The sequence below is a fragment of the Phaethon lepturus genome, unplaced genomic scaffold (assembly GCF_000687285.1).
Source record: "Phaethon lepturus isolate BGI_N335 unplaced genomic scaffold, ASM68728v1 scaffold24675, whole genome shotgun sequence".
Taxonomy (NCBI): Eukaryota; Metazoa; Chordata; class Aves; order Phaethontiformes; family Phaethontidae; genus Phaethon; species Phaethon lepturus.
In genome coordinates this window covers 9,307-20,304 of record NW_010541562.1, presented here as the reverse complement: position 1 = coordinate 20,304, position 10,998 = coordinate 9,307, and the positions used below count along the sequence as shown (strand labels likewise).

General features: G+C 48.2%; 1 protein-coding gene across 1 annotated transcript; it reads right to left on the bottom strand.

The window, feature by feature from the left end:
* Positions 1–12: 12 nt before the first annotated feature.
* LOC104615158 (transmembrane protein 182-like) lies at positions 13–10,512 on the bottom strand (the record flags this gene model as incomplete). The annotated part of the gene is made up of 5 exons (XM_010287776.1): positions 10,360–10,512; positions 7,686–7,803; positions 5,532–5,630; positions 2,829–2,966; positions 13–198 (listed from the first exon to the last, which is right to left on the bottom strand). Coding segments are annotated over exons 1-5 (694 nt in total), but the record flags the coding sequence as incomplete, so codon positions are not given.
* Between the last annotated feature and the right edge of the window lie 486 nt (positions 10,513–10,998).

Sequence of the window (10,998 nt, the reverse complement as noted above, 5' to 3'; positions counted from 1 at the left end):
GCGCAAACGCACGCGGCAGCAGGTGCCAGACGGGCCCCGGCTGCCTCTCCCGAGTCGCCCGGCAGAGGAAGTCAAGGGGGCTGGCTCCGGCCCTTGGAAAGGCCCCTCGGAGAGGCCGCCGGCCCAGCGCCGCGTTGGTTAGGGTAGCTGGCGGGCGGTCAGGTTTCTCCTCTTGGAAGCACGGCGAATGAAAGGCGTCTCGGGGAGGAAACCCGGAGAAACCGAACAGAGCGATCGCAATCTTCACCCCAAGGTGCTGACCCCCCCCCGCAACGGAGGGGCACGCTAACCCCTGCGCATCACCTCGGGCTGGTTAACCATCGACGCGCTTGGGAGCGTATTTGCGCCAACAACGTCTCCAGAGCTTTTCGGTGGCAAAGGTTGCGTCATTTTGCAATGATTAACCACGGCCTCAGCGTGGGCCGCTGACAAAAGGGGCAGAGGGATTTTACGGGCAGAACGAAGTTGTATATAAAGGGTGCCTTGAGAGGCCGCGGCATCTCGCAGCCGCGGTGCCCCGTCTCGCCATCCGACTGCCAGACCACGTTCCTGCTCTGCAGATTGCCAGTCCTTCCACACCGCCTCAAGGAGAGACCACTTCTGCAAGGGAGGTTAATTAACACTGACCCGCAGGCCACAATTAGAAGACAAGGCGCGCCTTCTCCTGCGTCGTCTCTCCACGTCCCGCTGTCCGAAGGAAAGGGACGGGTAGGGAGTTGAAGCTCTATTAAATCTGTTGTTCCGACTGCTTAGCACAATCACGCAAAATATTTTTAGAAGAGATAACAAGAAAACGACCACGGAGAGATGCATCCCGAATCCATCAGGAAGCCAGTGCCAAGCAGGATCCAGAGGTCCGAGTTCAGGATATCCACCCTCCTCCCAAAAAAAGGAACAGCTAGAAACTCTGAGCAAACTTTGCTGAAAATGCTGAAATAATACTGCTATCATTTAGATTGAAAATTTAGCAGGAATTCTCTTCCAGCTGAACTCGTTCCTCCTAATGACAGTTAATAACAATGATTGCTGTTCAGATTGAAACTGCTTTAATACAAACTTGGATTTTAACAGCAGCATCTTTGTCTAATGCCAAGAGGTTTATGTGATGCATAATCATCTCTTCTAAAAAGTGTCAGATTCTATGCCCCAGCCTTTTCATCAAGAAGTAGTCAAATAAAGTGCAAAAAACAATGAAAAAAAAATGGAATACAGTGATTCAGTATCACTCGACACCCTTTTCTGTGTGATATTTCGGTTATCTGGCCTGTGTCAGACGATGATCCATCTCAGTTTTTCCATTTGGGCTGAAAGTTGAGCGTTTTGAAGAAGTAGGGCTTTGACTGAGGTAGCCCGTGTCACGTCTGAGAGGATTTGAGTATTCGGCCCTAGTCTCACAAGAAGAGATTACTTCAACGCACACGCATGTCAACGCTACTCAGTAGAAGGCATTGGTACCTGATGGGGAGCTGACAGCAAGACGTCTTGCATACCCGAATGAAATCCTTGTGCGTAAAAGCACATGAAATTTGCCTTTAGAAAAACCAAGCCCGACCAAGCATTTGTTAAACTATATAAGAGAGAGATAAGCAGATCCCCACAGGCTTGCTGCCCTCACCTCAATAACTGAAGACCTGGAGGCAAATGGAAAATTGGACAAAATGCAAAGCGAATTAGCAGAGGCAGGTACGGCCACATTGATTTAGTGCCTTCCAGATTTTTTAGACAAATAGATAGATGTCATTTAGCTTCGTTTTAACAAGCGGCTCAGCTGGCGTCAAGTGGTTAATTATTAGTACATCTGGAGGAGATAGACATTAGGAAAGGAGCTATAAAATGGGTAGGGAGCTAAATAATGGGGGAGAAGAGTAAAAGGTAACGACGGTAGGGCATGGTGAGATTGGAAGCAATTTAGGCGGAGTTCCTCCAGGGTCAGTGTTGGGTCCTCTCTTGTTAAATCTTTTCACTGATGTTTTTGGCCCCAACAAACCTGAGCACACTGGAAGCCCAAACACTGGCTCCTGTTTGATTCGTGCCGTGTATGAGGAAGCGGGACCTGGTGCAGGATCTGTAATTAAACACTGCTTTTTCAGAGAAAGGCCTGACTCCATTATGAAGCTCTTCACTTGGCACGGTGCAGCTGAGCTCCGGCCTTTCCTTGCAAAAAAAGCTTTTTTCTGAGTTTGAGTCACAGTTATAAACCAAGTATTTCTACTATCTAAGCCAGTTATTCCTCCTCAAATACAAAGAAGGAAAAAGCCCAAGTGATAATTCAGTGGAATCATTTGTAACAGCAGTGGGAATAATGAATAAATGCCTATTTTTAATTCATTTTCCTGCTGTGCCATCGCTTTACCTTTTCAGGTCTTATTAAGCCAGCCCTCCCATTTCGAAGCGCCGGGCATGCCTTTCATCGCTCAGTGGGTTTCCAGCTCTGCCGGATGTTAACAGCAGAGACAGGAGAGGCCCAAATGCAACGGCTGACTCGGGGGAACAGAGCGTGGCTGATTGCTGCCCAGGGTTAACGCTGCTACGGACTTCACTAAAATAAAAGGCTCTGCTGCTCTGCGTTGCACAGAAGCGGGGCGGGGGGGGGACAGGGGGACGGAAAAAAGTATTTTTTCCCAAACCCCAGCCTCCCTAGGACTAAGGACAATCTTCCTCAAGCTTGACTGAGCGTAGAGGTTCATTTCCAGCGGGAGAAGAGGGAACTCATCTACTCCAAGTCGGTGCAGCTCCCACCAGCGCATCTCCCCCAGCAGCGCCTGCTCCCTGGCTGCCTCCCCCCACCCGGCACGCCCGAAGCAGAGCACCCCGTCCCCACCGCTCACCCGAGGCGAGGAGGAATCCGCCTCCCACTTTGTAGGACCGGGGGCTGACGAAGGGCACGCCGCACACCAGCAGCAGCCCTCCCACCAGCCCGGCAGCGACGGCCAGCATGATGAACGCCGTCCAGAAGCCTCTGTACACTGCGGGGCCGAAAAGAGAAAAGTCAGGGGAAAGGAGAGGAAAAGCGCTTTTCTTCAGTCCGTGCTTAACTCCTGCTTCAGCGACAGGAAGAGCAATCAGCTGCGATGCTGCTCATGCTGGGCAGAGCCGGAGCTCCTGCTTCGCTACCTCCCCGCCGGGGCACGGCCGCGATGCCAGGTCAGGTTGGATGTCATGCCCTACGTCATGCGTTACAAGGGGTTGGGGGGGGGGGCGAGGGAAGCATGCCACAAAAGGGGGCGAGAGGAAAGGACACCCTGCTTGGCCGTGCCTGTGGAGGATGGGAGAGCTTGGCGAGAAAGGAAAGACAAATCACAAAATTTGGAGAGCTGGAATCAGACCACATCTTTGTTCCATTTTAGTTAACATTTACAGAAGGTTCCTGGTTTAAATAAGGGCAGGTTTTGTTAGGAGGACTGCAGGGAAAATGGGAGCTCATGATTTCCCCCATTAATGGCCTTGCTCGACTCCAGGTAAGAAAGCAGGGCAGGAAAACAGCTGCCGCCTCAGCCGCTGGATTTGGGGGCTTTGCTGTGACTTCATGCAAACACACTAGCCAGACCCAAGCTTGCGACCATCACATCCCACGGGGTGGGACGTAGTCACTAATTTCAGGCTCCCAGTAGCCAAGTCTCTTCCAGTCACTGCTGTAGACCTTGGCCAAAGGTGGTGGTCTTCAGGCAGAGACCCTCTGGCTCCCTGCTCCCCGTTCCCCTGATTCATCTGATCCCCTCGGACCACTGCCTCTCGCTCTGCCTGTTGTTTTTCAGAAGTGCTAGTTCAAGAGATTTAAGCCGAGCTCGAGCAAGTGGGTAATGCTGAAATGATTCACACTTGAAAGAAAAATGATACAGAGAAGATGCGTTTTACTCATTTGAAACCATTTTGTCAGGAGAGCCACTTAGGGAGAGATAAGTATCTCGAACTCTCCAAAACCACAGAATTCATTTTCATGTTTAACCTCCCATCACCCGCTTCTCTCAGGGAGCCTAAGAGGATGCAGATAAGGCAGAATTATCTCTGGAGCAGGTAATAGCTGGAGGACCCCTCTTCTCAGACGGCCTCTTGTTTTGGCATCATTTGCATACAAGGGTGGGCTCGTTTGAAATAAAATTGGTGTTGACAGAAGCATCTGCTGGGGTTGGTGCAGCAGAGGAGCCCAGCGCTCCCCCCACCCCAAACGTGGGTCTGGGGACATCCTCATCCTCATATGATCCTGGGGACCATAGCGGGGTGGGAGCCTGCGGGCAGAGCCTCGCAGCACCCCGGGGTGCAGCCCCTGCACCGAGCCCGTCCCCAGCGCCCGGCCGGGACCCGTCCCCGTGGGCATTTCTGAGAGGCAGCCGCGAGGGCTGCATGGCAAGGGCTGACAGGCAGGGACAGATGCCTCCAGGGCCCTTTATTTAGTACGGGAAAAAATAGTGTGTTTATCAGCGAGATCATTCAGAAACTAGACGCCATGCCTGCCTCTCCTAAGCAGAAAAGAACCCAGCGCTGAACCCGGGGTCTGCTGCACAGAGCCCGCGAGGGGCTCCTCCTCCTGCCACCACAGGTCCCTCGTGTCCATCTTACACGGTGGCACGTTCCCCGAGGCCGGAATCCTGCACAGCAAAAGGAACTAGCTGCTCCCCCTCACACGCTCCTACTGACAATTTTTTTTTCTTTTTTAATTAATTCCTTATATAAAAAAAAAAAAAAAGGTACTGCTAAAGGCTAAGGAAAAGGTCAAGATGTTTGTTTGTGCAGTATGCCTGCCCCGGATCCCCGGAGGCAACGCAGAGTGATGCACACTATTTAAAGAAATCAATTCATTTCAAAAAAGATCATTGAATTAATTCTATCTGCTGCCACCAATTTAGCAAATTAAAATTCCTAACAGCAGCTGACTCATTAAAGAACTGAAAATATAGAGAAACATAAATAAAAAGGGAACCAGTTGAAAGGATTGCTCTCCAACTGGGTCGTATTCAGTGTATTAAAAATAAGCCAGTCACTTACGTGGATCTTCTAACAATTTGGTCTTCAACTGATTTTCCAGTGCTTGTTTATTTTGTCCTGCAACAAATCAGCACTAGAGCTCTCCCAGGAAGCCAGACGCTGGAAGCGAGTCAGCGCCGGTCTGCCACAAGCCTGCAGCCCAGGAGAGATTATTTGTGTTGCTCGCCCACAGGATCTGGGCTTGGCCATGGGGCAGAAGCCCCTTGCCTCCAGCTCCTCCCAGCGAGTGGGGAGGTGGGAGAAGGGAGAGGATGGATTTAGCATCCTCCTTAGCTCACAGGCACTGAGCACCCAGCAGGAGAGTGCGCTGCCCATGGCCAGGCACGGCTGGCTCTGGAGGAGAGAAGATGTGGGAGAACATTTCGATGTGTTCACGGCTTGGGGCAGTCAACTAAGCAAGGCCATTCTGCAACGGAGCTTTCCAAAAACCTTGGTCATGCTTCACTACATGCATTCGCAAAGGGAGAACCTCGGCACCGACACGCTTCGTGAATCTTTGCCCGGTTGCTTGGGCGAGGAGCTGCTGGGGGAGCAGGAAAGAAACCCACCTGCGGTTGTGTCGTAGGAAGGATGGGGGAAAGGTCCGAGAGCAATGGGCATGGGAAAGAGGTAGCCATGCATGCAGAACTTGGGGTGTGCTTGGCTGGCTGAAAGAGAACAACAACAACAACAAAAAAAACAGTTTGCTTTTATTTTCTGCAAGGTCACAGTTAAAGCATTCAGAGGGCAATGACCTGGTCTGCAAATCCTAGAAAACCCGCACTGAAGGCAGAAGGCTGGGGGAGTGAAGAAAGATAGCAAATCCTGCTTAGAAAGATAAAGGAAAAATAAAGACGACTGATGAGAGAGGGGAGACGTAACAGGATCTGAGACCGCTACCTGTACACCTCATCTTCAGAACCTGAGCCTGAGGTGGACATAAATCATGAAAGATGGTGCAACTCAATTACTGTAAATATACACATTGCTATTTTCCTCCGGAAAGTGTGCCAGCCTGCCTGGAAAGGGCAAGGGTGTTCGGCTACCAGACCGAGCTACCTTACAAGACCTCCAGTTTGTGAGGAGGGAAAGCACAATTAGAATGGAAGTGGCCCATCAATATTAATACCACTGAGGCTTATCATGATTAACGGTAATAGAATGAATGTTAAATGAATTAATTAATGGTTGGCCACTTATTTAAATATGTTCCCCAGCTCAAAGGAACACTTTATAATAGGTGGACATTAGTTCATGCTAAATTGACTATGGAATACCTATTGAATTAATTATTACATCCATGAGAGCAGCAAATTAATTTGCCATGATCAGTCCTATTATAATAAATACCTAAAGAAGTAACACAAATTTGCCAGTTATCAGAAAGAGTCATTTTACTTCAGGTAACATTGTTTTATATCATGTATTTCCATGTCATGTAATTAGATAGCAAACTCCCTCTCCACGCCTATCCTTTTTTATCAAAAAATTTCGGTGTGAGAAATCCCACATTGTTCCATTGAGCAGTGGCAGTAACTGTTCCTGCAAGATTTTACAGGAAACACAAGTCAGGGACCGGGGGACAGCAAAGCCATCTGAAATTTTAATCACTGCGGAGTAAATTTATTGTGGGAACCTGCATTATTTGCAGCCAAACGCCCTACGAGGCGATGACGCTGCTCCACAGGCACGTAAGCATCTTCGAGCAGAACAACACACCAGCGAGCGCAGGGTCAAGGCTTTTGCAGTGTTTAAAACCTTTGCAGGACTTATTTAAAATCTCTATTTTTTCACCCCCAACACTCCTCTAGGGTTGTGGCATCCCAGGGAAAGGCTGTCCTCTAATTGGCCACTGTGCACTAAAGCGGGCAAGCTGGCTGCGAGCTCAGCGCCGGCGGGGCCGGGGCCAGGCGTGTTGTGAGGTGGTCTCGCTCCTCTGCTCTTTCTGGTGGGAGCACCTGGTTCACTGGGCCAAGACCCCACGCTTCACTGCATATGGGCCACCAGTCAGCACCAACTGGTGTCTCAGAACAGGTTTCACCTTCTTCTTCAATTTGTAAGAGTGAATGTGCTTGCAGAAAAAAAAATATTTTGCATCCGTCTCTGGTTATTCACACGTGTAATTTCAATGACCTTAAAGAGCAAAACAGGCAAGATCTTAAAATAAAGGCCTTGTCTGCTTAAGAGCATAAACACATGTGGTTACGGCTCTCCATGGCCCACCACCACCCACTGCTAGAGGTCCTGAGCAACCAGGAGACCACATGTGTGCGTGTCCAGCCTTCCTCACGCTGAAATCGGTGGGAGGTGGGAACGCTCCAGTGGATGAAAACGCTAACAGAAGAGCAATGCCAAGGGCCAGGGAAGGCATAGGCTCAAATTTAGTAGACTTTAGCTGAACACAAACATCAAGAGACAAGCAGGGAGAGTTGCCCTTGCTGGTGGAAGCCACCACTCTGTAAGACTTTGTAGGTGATATATTAAACGGCATCAAGAGGTTCCTACATGTCTGTGAACAACCCTCTGAGAGCAAAACCCCAGTCAAAAAAAGGGCACAGAAAGGGTGAAACAAGTTTTCTTTTGATAGAGAGACAATGAGAATGAAAAACAAAAATAAAATAAAAGACAACTGTCTCCTCATCCTTGGAAGCCCTTGTTGTGCTTGTTCGCAATTCAAACTGTGAGCCAACGCTGTGAACATGGTGTGGTGGCATCATACTCACTGTACCAGAAGGTCCAGATGGTCTCTGGGTGGCCCTCACCGAAGAACCAGCACCGCCAGAAGAAGCCCTCATGATGGAACGTGAGGATCTCCTTCCTGACCTCTGTTCGTGTTTCGGCCTGCGGAGGAATGAAAGCCCAAGCTGATACGGAGATGATCACGGTGGAAAGGTGGAAAGTGTGTATTTTTTGCTTAGACAACTGTGGGTTTCATTTGTTGTTGTTTGGTTTGGTTTTGGAGGGTTTGGGGAACCACAGAGGCAGCTGCTGGCCTTGACTTTCTGCCATGAGAGCTACAAAATGTTCTCATAACAAATCATCCTGCAGACCTTCACAAAACAGTTTCTTCTTTATCTTTAAACCACTGATTGCCAGAGCTGGAAGGGTGTGCCAGGCAGCACAGCATTCTGGGTGTATCCTACTTTTGAAATACTTTCCTTAAGTAAATTTTACTGCTGTTGTAAGCAGTTGGAAGCAGGTTGATTACCAGGTAAGCAATTTTAGGGGTGACCCAATGCAACAGTTCAAATGTCCTTGCTACCCTGCAGGATTCATGTAAGGTCCAGCTTAACACCAGAAGACAGCTCAACTCTAACAATCCCGTTGAGCCTCTTCCAATCACCAGTCCAAAGGTTTTCTTCTTTCTCTGTCTCTGCTGAGCCCAGTAGAAGTTACACTAAACTTACGTGAGACAGAAATCACTCTTTGCCCACAGCAGTCTTCTCATAGACCAGGATAGGGACAATTTTTCCTTTTTTGGTGAGTCTGCTTCAACCCCCAGACCAGACCTGTGAGCACAAGCTTTAGGTCTTTCCAGAAGAAAGAATATTGCAAAAGTTGAGTCATAGACTATTTACCAAAAAGCTCATTAAAACTATAGCCAGAATTAATTTTGCCTTTATCACATACAATTTGGTAAAGGAGACATGACTGTTATAAAATTACATTTTGTGGAGGATGGAGGAACTCCATATGGGATTGGACCCTGTGAACTGGAGAAAGGAGACAGGATGCAACGGCGAGGTGCTATAAGATACTTCCCTCACCCTGAGGTTTTTATGCATCACGTTATGACCGCTTTCAGAGCTCTGACCTGATTCTCTTTTTACTTTCAGGACAAAATACTGACTATGACAATGGCAGCATGCAGCCCTCAGACTTCATCAGCTGGGTGGCTGCTGACTTAGTGCATCTACGGCACATTTAATCGCTGTCTGGCAGATACTCAAGACCATCCTTATCTACAAGGGACAGGATTTGCCGGTTTAAGAAAGGACAGAGAATGTAAAAACACAACCCGTTGTACACAACTGGTAACTGAAATAGAAATAACAGGAACAGTGGCTGGAATAGAAATAAAAGAGCTCAGAGGAAAGAGTAAGAGCAGTTCCTATTTCTGCCGGGCGCTTTTGAACTTGCTCTGCCTTGGTGACAGTCACACTAACACTGGGCCAAGAGCATATCCGAGATGCTTGAGATGCTTATTCGTGTCGTGCAGTGCAACGTCTCTAGTCTCTCCACTTTAAAAGACAACAGCACAGACAAAAAGCTGAAACAATTAACATTGTCATTTCCCAAGTGCACAAAAACTGAGCGGTGCTCCTCTGTCCGTGACTCTCTGCCGTCTCCAGGGCTTTACTGCGTTGCTTTAAACAGTAAAGACAGTGTCTTCTGCTAGGCAGTTTTTCCTATAATTTTTTTTTTTTTCAATAGGGAAAGTCATTTGGAAACATGACTCAAGCGAACAGTGTCGTACATTTGATTACGGGATTCTGAAATGAAAGAAAATATTTCTTGCTGGCATCATGATGCTTACCCAGTGTGACTCACCACACCAGAAAAAAAATCAAACCTAATAGGATTGAACTTTGGAGTAACAGAAAGTCTGCACACAACAAGGATCTTCCCGTCATTTTGTAATTGAAACCACACATTGATCGGCGCAAAAACATTTTTGAAGAGTGGGTGGCTCAGGGAACTGGTCTGGTTGTTATTTCATTGAAGAGTTAGACAATAGCCAGTGCAGCTAAAATCAAACTTTTGAAAGGATCTATAAACAAGTGATATCACAGTTAGCACTAAAATACCAAATTGTCCTTCGAAAATTACATTTACTGCTAACTAAAATCCTATATAAATCTTAATTTTAAAATATATAGGCCTCTTCTTGTTAGACGAGCAGGAATTCTTGTCTACTCTGTTCTGCGTCTGATGTTCGCTTTTGTTTTCTGTCTGTGCTGTAGTCATATCACTTCAGATGTAAATGATTGCCAAGTCCTACACTTTAAAACACAAACTATTCTTAAATGAAGAAACTACAGAGGGAGAAATCTTCTAATGGCAAATATCGGGAGATATCTTTTGTCTTTAGAGGCAAATGTTGTCAACATGTAAAGCTCTTACGGTTTTGCCTTTCGTTCCCTAGTGTTCACATCTGCCAGATTACACGGGTGCTGTCTTAACGTTTCCTACACACACTTTGCTTCAGTCGAAATGCTAGATACTATGGAAATGCTGGTTTGAATTTTAAAATTAGCTCGGGCTGACGTTTCACACTAGCAGGTCACTTTCAAAGAGCATAGATATTATCACAGATTTAAAACTTTACAAGTTTAAAATTTTAAATTATTTCAATAAGTCATTTCTCCCGGAGTAAGACAAGATTTCAGAGTTTACCTCCCCGGTCTGCAGAGTGCTATTCCCAGGCTCGAAGACACCGCAGGTCTCCGTAGCTAGAAGCCAGTAATCGGTCCCGAAAGCGATGAGAAAGAGCAACACGCCGGTGCCGCCGAGGATCCCGGCTGCGAGGGCAGCGACTCCAGCCTTCATGGGGCAGCAGGTAGGCAGCAGAACTGGAAATCAGAAAAGAAGAGAAACGCTGAAGTTTCCAGGATCACTGGAAGAGGGGGACAAGAGAAGTGCTATTTTCGGACGCAGATGATGATCTTCTCCCAGCTGGTGTGAGTTTCAGTGGGTGCTGGGAACAGGGCTAATAAAAGCAGATGGCCTGGCGTAACCGAACAGCTGTGGCATTAAGGAACATGACAAACAGCTATTGAGACAGAGCAGGACGATTTCCAGAGGAACACATGGCTGTGCACTTCCCGGCAGCGGCGCAGAGAGCCCTTCGCCGCGGCTGGCCAGGCAGCGCCCGTAGCTCACCGGCGGTTACGGTGCAGAACTGCCCAGGACACCGAAGAGTTTGTACAACCCGGCTCGTGCATGAGGTTAGCAGAGGGGCTCGTGCGTGGCTTGAGCAGATCTGACCTCGAGGACCTTTGCCGTGCCACGGAGTCTGCAGCTTCTGCAGCCATT